The 18,519-nt window shown below is 38.3% G+C and overlaps 1 protein-coding gene across 1 annotated transcript in view; it reads left to right on the top strand.

The window, feature by feature from the left end:
• Window positions 1-18,519, top strand: part of PIK3C2A (phosphatidylinositol-4-phosphate 3-kinase catalytic subunit type 2 alpha) — a 50,570-nt gene that overhangs the window by 2,144 nt on the left and 29,907 nt on the right. Inside the window, exons 2-4 of the mRNA XM_066552127.1 lie at window positions 9,217-10,391; window positions 15,892-15,992; window positions 17,611-17,768. Coding sequence (XP_066408224.1) covers window positions 9,282-10,391; window positions 15,892-15,992; window positions 17,611-17,768 — 1,369 coding nt within the window. The 5' untranslated portion in view covers window positions 9,217-9,281. The remainder of the gene's footprint in view (window positions 1-9,216; window positions 10,392-15,891; window positions 15,993-17,610; window positions 17,769-18,519) is intronic.

Genomic DNA, 18,519 nt, shown 5'->3' with positions numbered 1-18,519 from the left:
AAAGTGTTGTTTAAGGAATAAAAATGCTGAGGTGATGTTTTGGAAGGCTTTTTTTTGTTGTTGTCTTAGGCTTTGATGTGGGACCAAAACCAGACGGTGTGGGGTTATTTAGAAAAATGAATGCTAGATTTGAATTTTATTAGAGCAGGATTGCATGTTGTTTGTCTTTTAAACTCTTGAACAATCTTAAGGCTGCCTTATGGGAGCTTCAAAAGTTGCAGTGAAGTAGCACTGGTGGGTAGGCCAGTTTAAGTCCAATACTGACATGACTCAAATTCATAAAATACAACATCAACCCTAAAGAAATTCAGGTGAAGATCTTCCTTTTTTGTTTTTGTTTTAGAAGTATTGCCTTTTAGTGTCTGAAGTCAGTACAGAAATTATTTGGTGTTTATTTGTTTTCAGGATAATATAACAAGTTTAAAAACTTAACAAATGGAAGTTGTTTGCTTTATGGATGTGTAACTGTGTAAACATATCATTCTATTTTAAGTAAAACATGTGGATGTGTAATTAATTACCAGAACCAGGGTTCAGTCTTTATCATCAATAAAATTAGTCATCTAATATAGCATCATCCAGCACCTTTGTAGGTGAGGAGGTTGGTGTGATGTAACTTTGTGAGAAGAATGGTGAAGTTGTTTGCAGACTGGACAGGGAAGAGAAGGAGGAAATGTTTCCAAGTGTGCCAGTAATGATAAACCTCACTTAAGCTATAAAAATTTTAGAACGAAATGCTTTCGTCAATGCTCACATAAAAAAAAAGTTATGAGAAGCATTACTTCAATCTGTAACTTTGTAGAAATGCAGCCTGAATGTGTTTCCTTAGATTAAGCTGTCCAAGTGATGGTCACTTCAGAGGGAAGAAATGAAAGTAGGAGGGAGAAGGTATGTCTGCGTGTTTCATTAACTTGTAATTTGAAGTTACAAACAAAACATCGCTTACAAAAACCCAGCCACAACTTGCAGTGTGTAGTGTGTGAGGAGCTTGTGCTGTTTGTGCTAAGGGACTGTCACTGGTTCAGATCTGGAGGCTGTTTAGAGCATGGTGACCCAGAGGAAATACTTGAGGTTGTAGGCTTCAGTGTTGTAGTTGATGTTTGTAAGGGACTGATCAAGAGCAGGTCATCAATAACTGATCTGACCTTTGCTTAGGTTGTAGTCACAGCAGAGGAGCAGAGCGTGGTGACAGTGCTGTTATAAGGTGGGAGCTGGAAGTTTACCTCAGTTCAGCATCCACCTGAACAAATTCCTGATGAAAAAGTTCATCAGGAGTCTTCATCTTAGAGAAGTTACCTCAGGATTCAGGAAGTACTTGAGTACCAAATTAGTGGAGACTAGAAGGGTATTTTGAGGAAGTGTTTGTGTTGGTTTAGCTTTTTCCTATTTGCATTTCCAAAGCCACCTTTAGAGACAAGATAAGGATGAGATGAACCTTTGGTCTGAGTGTAGCCACCCTGTTCAGGTCTCTACCTGTGTACTGTAAAAAAACCAAACCCAAACAACCCAGTAATTGTTGAATCAATACATGTGATAAGCATTTAGTGTTTTCTAATGGATAAAGCCCAGAGGTACACATGAATGGTGCATTTCTTCTATCAATTAGTAATCAGCAATTCTGCTCAATCTCCTGTGAATATGAGGTGTGTGACTAAGAAGCATCTGCTGGTTATATCTGAAACTGTGCAAGTTTCCTGCCTGAGGGGAAACTCAGCTGCTGAAGCAAGTGGTGGAAATAATTTGGCTACTGCAGCAGAATTGCATTAGGTTAGACTGGTAGGGTGATACTAATACAGTGATACAGAGTTAAGTGTGGGCACAGCTGAGGTGTCAATGTTTCCTCCCCATGGATGTTTTTGATGATGTTTTGTTGAAGGTGTGTGTTGTGCACTGCTGCACAGCGAGTAAAATAGGATCTCTGTGGGGGAGGGTTGTTTACATCTCCCTGTGCTAACAGCCTCTGTACCTTGCATTGTGAGCCTCCTGCATTTTGCTGTGTTTTCAATGTTTTGTGACATTAGGAGGATGTCTGCAGGGCTTACTTCAGGCACATCATTTAGGAAAAATTGAGATTTTAACGTTGTCCTCTCTCTGTGCTGCAAAATATTATAGAGCTATATGGAAGGTGTTTGGGGATCTCTGTTGTGGTAATTAAAGCAGACAGCACAGATGTTTCTTTCCTCTTTCTCTGTTCTACCTACACTAGACACTTTTGGTGGTTTTGATAAAATTGGATATGTAGTTTAAAATGTTGTCTATCTTCTGTTTAGTACCACTGGGATCAGGATTAATGCAAGTACTAGTTTATCTACATACTCCAGGTAATTAGTTATGCTCTACTGGGGTCAGACCCCCACACTGCATGAATAACTAAGGTCCTTTCCAGCCTTAATTGTTCCATGAAAGTGATATTCCAGAATAAAATTACTTTGCAAGTCAGGAATTACTGCACCAATTATTCAGCTGGGGAATCAAAATATTTGGGACAATGACCTTGCTTAAAGAATAGGAAAAAGCCTTCCCTTAAGCCAGCAGCTAATGTTGATTCTGTGTGAAAGTTTGTATTGCCTGAGTGTTTTCAAGTAGCCTTTGAAAAGCGGGATTGGTGGGGGGATTGTGTACGTCACCCTGACGTGGAGAAAAGCACCACTTAGGAGGTGTCTGTAGAGCAAGGGAGCCAGTACAAAGGTTTTAAAAGCAAACTTTTGAAACAGGAGGAGTGGAATTGAAAGCATTATTCTGAAGGAGAAACATTGCAACAGAACTAGAATTCCTAGCCTTTGTCAAACAATGAGGGTAATAAGCTTGGCTGTAAGGCATGGAAAAAACTATCTTGGCCCAGTGCATCAGAATGAAACAGCCTGGGATGCCATCAGTTTCATTCTTGCTCTTTTCTGGTACCTGCATCCAGAAAATACTGGGCAGGAACAGAACAGGAGGATGGTGTTAGAGAGCTGAGGACAGGATAGGGAGGAAGACAGGGATGCAAAGTTTGGTGAGTAGTTCTACAGCTGATGGAACCCATGCCAAGCTTGCTGTTGATTTGTGTCTTCTGCTGCTTGGCTTTAAGGACTTCTTGCCATGATTCAATAATTTGTAAAGTTTATCCTGGTGATAAATCTGCAATGTCCAGTTATATGAGCTCATGCTACAGTTTCCTTCTAGCTGTGACACCCAGTGTTCTTGGCAGGGTCAGGGTTTTTGTTTTTATGAAACTTACATGGAATTCAATTATCTTTGTGACCCCCATCTCTTAACAGACCTAAATGGAGTCCTGGTTAGGTTCAGAATTTGAGAGGAGGAGTATAACAGCAGAAATGTGCTGAGTAAGCTTACAAACCTGCTGTACCAAATCTGCATGTACCCACATCTACTGAGGGATGGGCTTGCAGTGGCCAGTGGTGCAGACCATTGCAGGGAAGAGTGTGGCCATGGGAAACACATGATCTGTGGGGATCTGTAGCTGCCCTCCCTGAGATCTGCCTGGAACATCATGACACATGCATCCATGCTTTGTCTCTCTTGAAATATTGATCAAAACCTGAAGATTCAAATTTAACAGCAGCTACAAAGTGTGCCACATCTAAATGATCCTCTGCACAGTGTCTTGGGTGAAAATTGATTTCAGTAGTTCATACATTTTTATAAGCAGTGAAACAGCTGAGGTTGGATTTTTCAAGGGATTTGTTGCTGATGTTGAAAGACCTTAAAGGCTGAGACTTCCTGTTCTAGTGCTAGAACTAGGGCTATTCTTGCCTAGCCCTTGAGATCAAAGGTTTTGTGATGAAATCTTACTTTTTAGGTGTATATGAAATTTCAAAATCAGAGTGAAGAGATGCAGTTCCTGCTTAGGTATTTATGATCTGAATTCTTTGAGCAAAACAAATGAAATGAGTGTTGGCTCAGGGTTTGTGCCTAATTTAAAGTTGCAGCCGTATTTGAGCTAGTGAAATTGTCTTTGAAGGTTCTGTAGATATGAGCTGAAATAAAATGGATTCAATTTTCTGGTTAACTTTGTTAATCTCATTTGTAAGGAGGCACTTGCTAATTGTAATAAAATGACTGGGTTAGAGAAGCTACTAAATTTTTAGTGGAAAGATAGTGTTTAAGCTATACAGTTCTATCACACTGACCTTTCAGAACTGTTTGCTATTGAGAAAACTCTCAGTTTAAACCTAACATTATTTTAAGAGAATAACAGCTTTACTTCAAGAAGTCATGACATGAGTATGTGCTCAGTTTTTTTTCTCAGTTTGTAGCAATCTGAATCCATCTGGCAGAGAGAGCTTCTGAACATCAAAGTTCCTGTGACTTTTTTGTTTCTTTTTTTGCTAAGGAGTTTTCCTGCTGTGGCAAATGTCTGGCTATGAATTCCTTTGCAGATGATTAATATTTTCCACAGTATTTTACTGCTGTCATATTTTGCTAAGTTTTCCCTGATTTCCCATAAAACTGCTACTGTCTCTGGTATGCAGGCAAGATTTGTTAATTCCTAAGTTAGCTATGATGCAATGTGAGGCAAATGCTTCAAGTATTTTTATTTTTGGTTTCTTTAATGGCAAAATAACCTCAAAGTTACTTTGAAAATTGCACTTGTTTTGAGGAAGCGCTGGCTACTGTATGCCAGAGCCTTACTTTATAAGGAATGCAGGAAATGGCCTGACTTGTTATCATTGCTTCTGTATTTAGTGCTTGGACTCCAGGGAATTCATGTGCACTGATTTCTGATAACTATAAAGTACTTCTTGTGAAGAAATTAGCAAATAATACGTTCTGTGCTTGCGTAGAACAAATTATAAATAGGGTATTACAAGCCTTGGGAGCTTTTGGGAAGAAAGCTGTGCAACTCATCTGGAATAGAGAAGAATGGTGACATGTACATGAGCAGATGGTGAGATTACCTCTGCTTAAGGTAAAACGATTTATGTCTGCTGAAGTCATCCCTTCCTCATTAAGATAGGAAACTAATTTTGATTTTGGGAGTCTTTGTCCTGGTAGAGTTGTAATGTCCTCTATTGGTTCCCTGAAGCTTCTTACCAGAAAACTATAAATTCCTTATTGGAAAGAAATTTCTTCCTGCTTCCATTTTATGTATTTGCTAAGCTACTGCATATCTATTTTTTTTTTTAATATTTAAGCCTGTCTAAGTGAAAATCTGGTTTAAAATTCATTTCCATTCCATGTAGAGGCTTTGATCTGAAGGAGATGGTCAGGCATCTTCCAGTTTCTTGGTTCTTGAGTATTAATAAGTTTTCTTGCTGGATTAACTTTAGGCTCTAAACACATTTATGTATAATTGTTACCAAGGAAGTGTTGCTCTTGCAGAAACCCTGCTAGACCAGAGCCAAAGGAGTCTGCAGACTCCTGTCAGATCACAGCTGGTTGAGAAGGAAAATACTGCTCCAAATGAGTGAAATCTGACTGCAAGGGACATTACCCTTGGTCAGGGCTGTAAATAAATGGTGTGGTTGAGGTTTTAGACCCACTTTTAAAGGAAGCGGGTGATGTTCTGCTAGAGCACTGGAAATGTGGTGACTTCACCCAAATATGAATGTGTCTTTTTAATTTCAAAATTAGGGGACAAGTAAGTGGTGTAGGGGATTGTTTTATCACTTCTGAATTTCTGTTATAATCTCTTCAATTGCTTCTGGCTTTCCTTTAAAAATAAATGAAATGTTTCTCACGTTCTTAGAGTGCTTGGCAAGAGGAGGGCTCTTGAAGGTGAACAGATTGACAGCTGAAAACTGATTATTACTGTTACTTAAAATAGTGTGCAGCAGTTCAGATGAGAGCAGTCTTAGCTCTGTAAAGCCAGACCTGTACAGACCCAGATCACTTCTGGGTCTTCAGTGACCTCCAGTTGTTGCAAACTTCTGGTGAGTTCCTATAGCTTGCTCAGTAATGGTTCAGGATTCCAGGATTTGAATTGAAACTTATTTTTCTGAGTGTTTGAGGAGTTCCCTGCTGATAGATGATCCTGATGGAATTTGCCCTTCTCTTTGTAAATGTTGGAGAACTTTAAATTCTGCTCACTCTCTGCCTTTGAACTTAAATGGCTGCAAAGTGAGAGGTTCAAAGTGAAGCTAAACTTACATGAAAAAGTTAACTAATACTGCATGGTTAGCATTTAAAAGGAGGTCTGTCAGTATTTTAATCATGCTTATGCCTAGGGAGCTTTTCTTCTGATGTGTTATATGAATTTACTGCTTAGAGCTGGCATGCAGGATAAAGTTTTGCCAAAAGATTGCAATTTTATGAGATATTTTGTATCGGTTTGTTTTATGTCAAACTTTGAAAAAAACCCTTCAGTCTACTTACAAAATTTGACAGAAATTTATACACTGACTTTAGGAGTTTCTCAAGGACAGGACTTAGATACAGCAATCCCATTATGTGTATGTGTGCTGTTGAGGCTGTCTTACAAAGAATAAGGCTGGAATTCAATTTTTCAGATAAACACTAACAATAACCTTCTCTCTTGAGTGCTGGAAGTCACTGGATTTGTCAGTGCAAGTGTGCTGTCAGAAACTGACCAAAATACAGCAGTGCAACGTGAAATTGTGAGATAAACAAGCAATTACTGCATGACTGGGATTCTCCTGATGTTGTGGATGAAGGTGCTGTGGTAGCTGTGCCCCATGTTTCTGAGAGCTGAGGAATGTGTGTTTATCTGCAGTTGTGACTTCGTGGAACAAGTGACCCTCCTTGTGAGCAGGAGACTGCTTGCTGGTATGGAGATCAAGGCCATTGATTTCAGCAGACAAATAAGGCTTTTTTTTTTTTCTTTTAAGAGCTGACTGTTATTTTTATATAAATACTTTAAAGATCGTATAATTTTTTTTTTAGCTGTTAAAGAAAAAATCAAGCAGCACCTCAATGGATTGATAATCTTGTAAATTGTAGACCAAGCAGTTCTGAATAGTCTTGGAAAGTATGATTCTATTTTATTCTTTTGAATAAAGTTCAGGAAAAAGCCCAGCTGCTCTTTAGAATCCTTAGGAAACAGCAAGACTGAAAACTGCAAACTGCACTTACCTCAGGCTGCTGCTTCTTGGAATTCTTGAGAGGACTTTGTAAGTCAGGGTGTTCTTGCATCTAAAAATCTGACATAGCAGTTTAAACCAGCTGTAAATTAATGAAGAGATTAAAGCAGCTTAGCTTTCTGGACAGTCTGAGAAGGTGGTGTCAAGTATATGAGACTTCTCATTAGGGTATTATCTGTGGCTGTAGGCTTAGACCATCTACAAAATACTCAATACACCTTCAGGAGAAGTTTTAGTATGATTGTTCTGCTAACAGGAGTGTGGTAAATAATTGAAGGCCACAATTGTGCCATTAATGGGACCAGAGGCCTGCATTGTCTATAAAGGAACCCAGCAAAATAGTTTTGGGGTTTTAAAATTTATTTTCTGATTGTGTTTTATGCTGAGCTCTCGAGATAGGCATCAGACAGGACAAGACTTCTTCCTAATGGCAATATTTATGGCTTTAATGGGTGTCAAATTCTGCAGCTTCATATACTGTACAGAAGAGGCTCTGGTGTCACATTTTTTCTGTAGACTTTGTCTGTGCTGAATATTTACATCATTATCCTGTGGCTTGATTCATACCTGTAACTTCCAAAGCTCCTCCTTAAGACTTTATGCCTCAGGACTTGAGTTGTGTGGTTTTCAGGGTTTTATAATTCTGTTAGTCTGTCACTGTTTCAGTCTTCCTGAAGACATCCTCTTTTGTGTAAATCTTGTAACTGTAACATCATTTCTGATTTAATTTTTCTTTGTGAAGGGTTTCACTTGGATTTGTCTTCAGACTGAGCTGAAATGTATAGAACCTCTTATAAAGATATCTGTCCTTCACACTATAAGCCATTGAAATGAAGTAGATAAACTAAAGCTTGGCCAGACTTAAGGAATTTAAAGAATCTGTTATAAATCTGCTAAGAATCTTGCTGTCTGTGTGGGGAGTCCAGAGATATACAGTCACTTTGTTTGAGGCTGGTTTGATTCAAGGAGGGGAAAAAACCCTATCTAAAATCCAAACCCTTCTAATGGGTGTGAATTGAAAGAGAACATAAAGAATTTTGACTTATCTGCCTTATTTGCTGCAGAGAATTCTTAATTTGTAGATTGTTGCATGATTTAAACCCAGAATGATTTCCATCTATAAGGCTCATCTAGTTCAGTGAAACTGTGTTTTAATGAGGATTGCTGCTTATGTAACCTTCCTCGCAGAAACTCATTATTCCTGATTTTTATCTTGCTGCTCGGTGTGCTTACTGGCTGTTGCTGGAAGACATCTTATCCATCTTATCTCCTCAGCTCAGACCCTGCTGTGTGCAAAAAGCTGTAGAATAAAGTAGAAGTAATGCTGAAAAATAATACAGTTCTTGTGGTAATCTCTTGCAAGATTGTTTTATTAAAGAGTCTGCATAGAGATTGTGGTGAATATGGGAAGTTGTATTATAGTCCTAAACACAAGACTGGAATTGGAGAAATGTAAAATACCATTTTCTTGGTGGTGGCCTTAAGCAAAAGTGACCTTTTGGAGTTTCTTTCCTTACCTAGTAGTGAATGACACTTCCTGTAAAGGACTGTTAAAGAGATTAGTCAATGAGCAGCTGTACTTAAATAGCTTCTTTTGCTTGTCCAAGAAATACCATTTCATAAGCATTATTTTTAAGAGGGTAAAGTACAATATTTTCCAAAGGAAGAGAGGTCCTTCAGTGTCATTATGACTGTTCCAATCATGGTACAGCAGTTTGAAAGGTCTGGTTTGTAATCTAGTGAAGTAAGGTGGAAGTCCTCTTGATAATGTGCTTTATCAATGCTATATTTGTATAGTCTTTAGAATGACTTCTGCTCCCAAGGTTGCACCTGTGTAATTGCTCAAGTCTGAAAACCGCTACGTACCTGAGGGTGCCTCTTGTGTGTCTTGGGTCTAGTGGGGCAAAAAGCAACCAAGTGCTTACTAGCACCAGTGGGCAGAGTAAGAAAAATTAATGGGTCTTGCATAATTCAGTGACCATGAATTTATTTGTGTGGCTTCTTTTTAAGTTTGACACTCCCTCCCCTCAGATAAACACAAATTGGCCTCTTCAGAGTTTTACATGCTGGGTTTCTGAAGGACATGTGCAACTCAGTCAGCTGGTGGTGTGTGACAGTAGTTGTCCACATATGATTTGTTGCATGTGTTTCTAATGTTTCTTTTCCTTTTCAGGTCTGCTGAATCTGCTCTGAAGCCAAGGGTGGACAGCCAGTGCAAGGGAAGTGTTGCTGCTTTACATGGACATCTGCTCCTGCGGCATGGCCCAGATATCCAGCAGCAATGGATTCAAACAGCGCTCCTCACCTTCTCTGTCAGCCCCAAGGGCAAAAGATGTGGACAAAGAGGAGGCACTGCAGATGGAAGCTGAGGCATTAGCCAAGATGCAGAAAGAAAGAGGTGTAGCTGGTAATAAACAAACCTTTCACTCTTTGAGCAGCCCCAGACAAAAAGCACAGACTCATAACAAGCAGGACCATGATCTCATGGTGTTTCCAGAGGCTGATGCCAAGAGCATGGAAGATAAACTAAGTACCATTGACATAGAGAAGCTTACTCATGCTGAACTAGAGAAACTGCTGCTGGATGACAATTTTGAATCTAGTAAAGTACCTACGTTACCAGCAAGTCCTATTTTGAGCTCATCTGTGTCTTCACAATTTTATCTTGGGCCCACGGGTCAGAGGAGACAGTGGACACCTGGAATACCAGCACCTGTGACATGCACTTTACCTCCTATTTACACCTCAGCTTCTTACACAAAACAGACTGGTGTATTTCAGAATGGATTCCATCCAAGTATGTCATCCTATCCCCCTAGAGAGCCTATTTATCTTGGTCTTCCTAGACAGTCACAATACATTTCCTACCCTGTGGCAGCTACCACACCTTTCCATCCACATGGAGGCCTACCTTTCTACCCTCCAGTACTCACACCAGAAATGGCAAAAGTATTTGACAAAATTGCAAGCACTTCAGAGTTCCTGAGGAACGGGAAGTCAAGCACAGACCTAGAAATGACTTCCATAAAGTCTGCAGTGTCCAACCTGCCGGCCTCAGAGAGCTGTGGGGATGTCAGTAAATTCGACTGGCTGGATTTGGATCCTCTGAGTAAACCAAAAGTGGACACTGTGGAGACTCTAAACAAGGCAGAGGGTGATGGAGAGAGGCCTTCAGGTATGACTGCTGAAGATCCGTGGGATGCTGTTCTGTTGGAAGAAAAGCTGTTACTAAATTGTCACCTGGAAAGAAAGGTTAATGGGAAATCTTCTGGAGCCACAGTCACAAGGAGTCAGTCCTTAAACATGAGAACAACTCAGCTTGCAAAGTTACAGGGCCAAACATCACAGGTATGTCAATCAGTATCTTGAAATTGCAGTGTAACAGTAAAGATTAATGACAGTATTTAAAGGCGCTTTAAGGTCTGTTATTTATTTTATGCGTATTGCTTGGCTTGAGCAGTGACCAAATAATGATATTATGGCATATGTATTAGTGCTATTCAGAAAATTGATCAGTACTACTGAATTATCTCCCAAAATACCTTGGCCCTGGTGTAATCCTTCCACATTTACTGGGGAAATTGCTGGTTTTCAACTCAACGCTCCAGTAAGAAAAAGAAATAATACTCAGCACAATAAAGTGCCTAAATCATATTGATAAATATTTCAATTTTTTGAGCAATTCAGTGATGCTGTGAAATAAAAAGGTGGTGAGCTAAGCACTAGAAGTTTTATCTTGCCTTTTACAAGACCAGGGTAGAAAGCCTTCCTTCTGTGTAGAAATGCTAGACAGAACTTTTGCTTTTGTGCTGGGTGGTGGAGTAGCTGTTGGGTCAGAAACTCTGTACTGCTCTAGAAGAAGGCAAACCATCTTTGTGTGATGTGACTTTTATCAGGCAGGGCAAAAAGATGTTTGAGAGATTCTTCTCTAGGATCACTTTAATGAAACATTCAAAACCAAACTCTCCACGGGGGCTTTAGTTGTGGCACTCCTATCTTTGAACATGGAGCACATGCAGTTGGTGTCAAAAGCAAACTGTGCAGCAGGTGATCAATACTGTCACAGTCTCACCTTCTCACCTGCTTAATTACACCCCATTAGGGCATCCTACTTTTTCCCAGGTCCAGTAAGAGAACTGTAGGTTATTTAAATTTTTCTATATTTTTATTTTTTTCTGTGATAATTGCACCACAAAAAACCACCCACATTGTGTTTTAAAATATTAGTCAGCTCACTAGAAAGTGGATATGAATACTTCTGGGTATTGGCGTTTTTTTTGGAGGACTAAAAGAGAAGTGGAGAAGTTTTCAGTGGAAAAGCCAGTGCCCTGGCAAGTGTGATAATGGCCAAAAAAATTGTATTTGGAGGAACTGGTTAGAGAATGGGAATTAAACTGTTTGCTTTGGAGACTTTGGTTTACAGATGTTTTAAATCTTAGGTGTTGTTTTTCTTGGTGTTTTTAATAGGCTAGGGACATGCTGTAAAAAACCAACTGTTATCACTCAAGGATATTTTCCAAATAATTCCTTATATCTTCCCTCCCCGCCCCCAGACTGGAGGAGGTTTTTTTCTCAGAAATAGGAATATTTACTAGACTCTGGCCTAAAAGGCTGTCTAAATTTCCATTGAAGTGAAATTTTTGGCCCCTCATTCGAAGGATTTCCTGTTTTTTCTGGGTTAGGTGTCAGCATTCTGGCAAAACTTCAGTAGAAGGCCAGTGGAGAAGGAATAAAAGCCACCCTGAAACCCAAAAAATGCATTTATCTCTGGTTTTGTGCCGTGTGTACAGCTCTTGGGTCTGACTGAATTTTTTTTTCCCCCCACTTGCTGTTGAGCTGTGATACTTTAGCTCTGTTATTTAGTAGTATTTGGAGAGGCATGTAACTTTGGGCTCTACAGCAGTTTGTTTCTCAGTTTGCTGTGTCACCTGGTGATGTGTTTGTCAGTTTGTCTGTGCTGGTTGGTTGGCTGTAATTAACTCCTGGCTAATAACTGGGCTACACTGGAGCAGTGCTTCTCAGGTGGTGTCTGTAGGAAGTAATGTTTGACTGTTGCTGAATGCAATCTGGCTTTATACATTCCAGGTTTTTTCAAGAATGTGGGATTTCAAAGGGTCTTTCCAGTTGATAAGGTCCAGTCTCCTGCTATTTGCATGTCATGTACTGACTCCTGGTTCTTAAATGAAGTTCAAGCTCTGCCTTCACATGTGCTCTTTTCTTCCTGCCACTTTTGATTTAAAGGCTGTTCCAGCTCCTCCTCATCAGTCATCTGATTTTCAGCAGAACACATTTGTAACTAGCTCTTAGCAAATGTTCTTCTTTCAGGATGGAACAGCAGGTACTTAAGATGAAAGAATCATTTTGATGTTTACCTCAACATGTTACAAGAGATGGTGACTTTCTGTCAGCTTTCACTGCAGGCTCTGTGTGAGAGCTTCTCTTTGCTTTTCTATTTTTTTTGAAGATGACTTATGAGAATTTTAGCTCTCTGTATGAGAGCACAGGGTACCACGTGCCTTGTACATCAGCAATAAACCCTCATGACAGGCAGGGCCATCCTGCTTGGGGCTCTTTTATTGAATTTGCTTTATTTTTACATCAATTCTGTAGGCAATTTATTTTCATTAAGTCACCATCTTTTTCAAACAAGTTCTTAATTTGTAGCAGACTTCTGCAGTGAATGCCCAATTGAAGGTTTGAGATTTACTTTCCACTTGTGCCCCTCCAGACACTCCAGTTCTAGCCTGTGTTATGAAGGTAGGTGATGATACAGGATTGTGAGTTACCAGAGTTGTTTCTGCTGAGTTATTAAAGAAGAAAATAAATAGATTTAAAGATGAATCTCTCAATTAGAGATCCTTGAAATATAACCTGGATAGTCTCTCTTTTGCCTATCCTGTGCTTCTACTTTGTTTTCTAGTTTAAATAATTTTCCACTCCATATAATAGAAAGTTGAGTTATGTAGCCTCTATTTTTTGGCAGTTTTCTTGTATTTAACCCAGTTTACCCCAGGTTTTTATGTTCTTCAAAGTATACTTTTAAGTCTTACATCTTAATGAGTCAGGATCATTCCCCCTAAACACTTCCTGAAAAACTCAGTCTTGCTGCCCCTTTAGAAAAAAATATTAGTATTTTGATTCTATCAAAACTTATGACTATCTATCTGTTTAATGCCTGAATCAATATATTGCTTTGTTTTGGTGAAGTATCTATTTGTATCTATTCCTATTATTGCCTATTTTGTGTATATTCATATTTGTGTATATTCATATTTGAAGTAACTACATTTAGTAAGTAATACATTTAGTATTCCCATTTAGATATTTCACTGTTTGTCACTTATTTCTGAAAGCAGAGACATGAAGCATCATTTTGTCCTCTTTTATGTGTTGTTTTGTCTTGCTTTCCACAGAGCTGCAAAGTCTTGTGACTTTGTATACTCATGGAATTTTATTTAACTTGACTTTTGTTAGTTTATTGGTGTTTGGGTTTGTTTGTCATTGTTCAGATTAATTGTATTTACAGATCACTTCTATTTTTGCAGCCTATGCTGACATGAACGATTTATCTCATTTGGCCTGAAGTCCTTTCTTTCAAGTTATTTCCTGTTTGACTGATAGCTTTTGGACTTCCTAGATTGACCCAAGTGGAAGTTAAAGAAATTAAAATTCTACTTGTTGCTCAAAACCCATCTGAGTCAAGTGGGTTTAAATAGAATTCTTCGTTTGCCAGAGCTTGTTGTCCTGAAATTATTTTCCCAAAAGTGATGAAAAATTAATGTTGAAGTTCAGCTGAAAATAAGGTGTTTGATGTTCTTAGTTTTCCACCAGGAGGTCTTTTCCATCATTACATATTTGTAATAACGTGAGGTTTCTCTCCTCAGCCAAGTGTGACCCTGAGGTGAACCATGGATAACCAAATCTGTTTTTTTCTTTGCTCATTAGATTAGAATTTATTATTTGCCCTGGCTAAGCTTGCATGTGTTGCCATGCCTTGTTAGTTCTCCAAACTTTGAATTTAACAGTAGAATAACCTGCAAATTTTTCTGTAAGGAATTCAAAAGTGTCACACACTGGCATAAAGTGGTGTTTCATCACTGGTGTGACTTTATTTTAGTAGGGCCCTTGTTGAATGCTTTTTTTTCTATTTGTAGCATTCCTTAAAGAGTTTTAAAATAGAATTTAACATTTGTAGAGGCAGCTTCTTGATTTGCAGTGGCTGAGTTTGGTGTTGAGTGCCAGCCAGCAGGTGATTAACCTTCATCAGAGAGAGGTGTTTGCCTTTCCCTGGCTGTGGTCCCTGCCTCTTTCCTTGTGATTTCTGGTGGTGATGGTGTGCAAGTGCTTAGAGAGTGTGTTTACTAGATACAATTGCACAGGTTAGCAGGTCTTGTGAGGTTGCCCAGTATTTTTATGTGATAGAACTTGTCTGAGATGTTACAATAGAATAACCTGTTTAAATTTAAGGTATTATGCATGCTCCTGCAGCTCATTTCAGTTTTATGGCTTTGCAGCTTTCTGTTCTAATTGTTTCCTGTGGTATGGCTAATCCCCAGTTACACAGAATTTGCCCTTTTGACTGATCAGTGTTCATGCAACCAATATTTTAGCTGAAATAATTAGGTTTAAGTGCAATTCAGGTGGCAATTATAGGTTGTATCTCTTCCAAGTTTATGCTGTACTGCTTAAAGAAGTTAATTTGAAGGGGAAAAGTGCTTAAAGGAAAAGACCTGACATTATATGGCTTTCTCAGATTTGACCCTTTTTCTGAGAGTCTAATTTAACTATATTGTCTGATACACTCTAATGAAATGAGCTGACTACTTGGGCTAATAATAAATAACCCACATACTAGTTAAGTAGTTAATCACTACTTCAAATATGAATAAATTGTGGTGATTTTTAGAAAAACTGTAGTGTAGTCTGCTTTGTTCCTGGCCTTGTGGTTGGATTAAAGGTTTCTACAAGCATTGTAAAATCTTTGGGTGAAAGATGTAACTGGTCATGTAACTTATTCCAGGGAGGATCTGGCAGGAGCTTCACAAATCGTTCAGGCTAGGGGTGGCTGTTATACTATGGACAACTGGGTTCCACAGGTTATTCCAACTTTTCTCTGCTTTTTGCTCACTCCAGCTTTTGTATGGATGTGTTGTGAATTGGATCAGAAAACAGATATGGATTTAAAACCTGCTGCAGTTCTGCATTTTGGTTTTTTAAATTTATTAGATTTTGCTGTTTGAAACTGTGGCTCTCTTTTAGCAGTTGCTTTTTGGATTGGATATTTTAAAGATTGTGGTTTACAGTTTTGGGAGGTGATGGGGGAGCATTTGGCATAAGAATTAAAACAGTGCTAAGTTGATTCCATGGGGTTAGTTGTAAGTTTCATGTTTTGAATACTATTTCCTTCCAGTGTTCAACTTGTATTTCCCTGCTTTGTAGGAAGAGATAATCGTGGGCACCAGTGATATGTAGTGGTTCTTTCTGGAAGTACACTGAATTTGAATTGCAGAACTGGAGGAAAAATATGTTTTTCTTCCATCTGTGGTTCAGCTGAATTTAGCCAAATCCAAATGCAAGAGGTCACTACTGAGAGCCCAGGAACTGCTTGCAACTTAATATTAACTGATAATGATGCTGGCAAATAAATGACCTGCTGTCAAGGAGTCACTGCTCCAGTGAATCTATACTTTTCAAGTTAGTAGTGATACATGGTTTTCTCCATGTAGAAATAGACATAAAACTAATAGTAAACCTCATGCTCATGAAAATCTGTCATCTGCATGTGGCTTTGCTGGCTTTAGGAATATGTTTGCAGCTATTTAAATCCTGTATTATCTTTGAGTTGCAGAAAGACAATGGGACCACTGGCACGCTGACAGAAAACGTGCTTCTCCAAGCAATTGAAGGGCAGAATCAAGAACTGTCAGCTTTTTCTGAAGCAGTTACAAAGTAAGAAATGGCTGAATATGAATTAACTTTCAGAAGAGGAAAAAAAAAGCTAAATGATTCATTTGCAGTTAGCTTGAAATGAACAGTCCTATTTTTTTTTCTCGATGGGACAGATTTCAGTATGTATCCTTTTTCCTTTTCTTATCTCAGTTTTTCCTGGTTTTGTCCTGGTTTGTTTATTTTTTTTTCAAGAATGCAACAGAATTGTTAAGATCTTCAGTACTAAGATTATTATATTATCATGTCCTCTTTCTTATTTTGGTCCTGTGACTTTCACTTTTCCTTGTTTTTATCCTTTTTATCCTCAAAGTATTTTTCTTTGTCTCGTTGGTTTTTTATTACAATTTCTGTTGAAAGAGTTTGAAAGTTTTTTTTTCTTATTAGCTGAGACACCTCACAATGTCCTATCACTCCATGGATTTCCAACCCTTAAATCCTTTTATTTTTGTTGCTTCCACAAGTGGAATTCTGTAGCATAAAGCCTTTAAACTTGTCTCTGCTTTGATCCCTAAACATGAAGTGAAGTTTCTTACGGATTGTGTGGGATTTTTTTCTTACTGCCGCAATTTAATGAGATTAGGTTTTTTGTGTTTTTCTTATTACCAACTACTCTTGCCTTTTTTACTTTTGAGGTCAAGATTCAATAAATAATTGAAGGAAATAGAGATCTTTGAATCTCAATGATAGCATCTATTTTTTTTTTTTTAAAGCAGGAATGTTTCTGAAATGAAAAGGAAAACAATGAAAATTCATATATATGGGAAACTTACTGATGATGATTAGGACAAAGTGTTGCAACAAGCCTATCCTATGTGAGCTTTCTGGTTAAATCTAATTGTTACCCTTTCTTTCAAGCCCCAGTGTTTAAAATACTGATGGACTTTCAACTGGACAGCTCTTGCTGGAGGATCTTGCTATTGTCCAGAATCAAGATGATGAGATAAATTATCCTTATAGAGTAGTTCTGTTCTTAATCTCCCATGATATTACTTTAATATTGGCAGAAATTTAAGGTTAAATTATTTTATCCAGGTTAAATAGCAGAAGTTTAAAAGCAGCTTTCAAAGTATGGCTTATTCATTGTAGGTAAACATTCTGTACTGCTTGTGTCCTAAATAAAAGCCTTTACCTCAATTAAGGCCTCTTCCTCAACTTCCATAGCTTGGAATAGCTACCTTCTGCATGGTATCTAAGTTCAGATTAGAATTCTAAAAGTTGAAATGTGTGAAGAGGCTTGTTGGGTTTTTTTTGGTTTTTTTTTTTAAACTAACTTTTATAAAATACCGTGGGTTACCTTTTTAAGAACTGTTGTAGAGCTTAACTTCTGCAGAAGTTCGATCTGTCCTGTAAGAATTGACCTCTTAAATATTTTAAGCTATGTGGAAAACCTGCCTAATTATACACTTAAGATTTTTTTCCTGTCTAACTACTAGTTGTATGATTATTGTGGGCAATGTCCTGTTGAGAGTAGAATAATTAAATGATGCTTTGCACATGCAATTTAGGTAGAGAGCCAGAGGTAGTCTTTACTGTTCTGCCTTGTGGTTATTACCATGTTATTTTGCTTTACTCTTGGACTTCTCCATTACAATGTTTCTTAAACCTTCTCTTCTTCCAGATTGAGGACCAAGTTTCCTTATACTGATCAGCAAACAAACCCAGGTTTTGTGCTGAGTCCAATCATGCTGCAAAGAAATATAAGTGGGGAGAGTGCCAGTATCAAGGTTTCAATAGAAATCGAAGAATTCCAGCAACCAGTAACTTTCACATGTGATGGTATGTTCCTGCTTCTTGAGTTGAGTTTGCTTGTGAAAGACTGAAAACTCAGCCCAGGACAATGCCTTTCAGTTTTTGTAATTGTAATTTTGTAATTTTGTTTTGCCCCTGGGTCTCGGGGGCAGGAGTTGTTTGTGGGAAATGTGGAAAAGGAAACTGAGGAAAGGCCTAGTTCTGGGTCAGTGCCTCCATCAGAAAATATTTAGGAGTTAATTTAACAAACTAAAATATTGACTGTAACAAAAAGTCCAGCAAACCTCCTCTGTCCATAGCTGGATAGAATAAAACAGTTTTTCAAGACTTTTTACTTCATAGTTATTGAGGGGATAGTGACACCAGGACTGAGATTTTTAACATTTAATTTTTCATTTCAACACTCTAACATATTTTAAAACAAATTTTTGTAGGCTATCTAAAAATTCAGGCAAACTGCTGCTGGAGAACAGGAATAAACACTAAAACTATATATTACTTGCCTTCAATACATGCTTATGAGCACAAACACTAAAATAATACTGTTGCATGTGCCACAATTGCATGTGCCACAACTGGCTGTCCCAGTTTTGTGGGTAACCAGGAATATTGGTTTGGGGTGGACCTTTGAGGTTTGCCTGGTTGTACTACATAAATTCATATTCTCTGTGCAGTCTTGACTGCACAGTGGTTTTATCTGTAACTGCATGCTGTCAACTTCTGGCAGTTCTGGCTGATAAAATAACTGGTAATAAACTTTTTTGCCTTTATACTTCTG

The sequence above is a fragment of the Molothrus aeneus genome, chromosome 6 (genome assembly GCF_037042795.1).
Source record: "Molothrus aeneus isolate 106 chromosome 6, BPBGC_Maene_1.0, whole genome shotgun sequence".
Classification (NCBI taxonomy): Eukaryota; Metazoa; Chordata; class Aves; order Passeriformes; family Icteridae; genus Molothrus; species Molothrus aeneus.
Note: the sequence above shows the minus strand (reverse complement) of the source record. Positions and strands in the feature narration are given on the sequence as shown.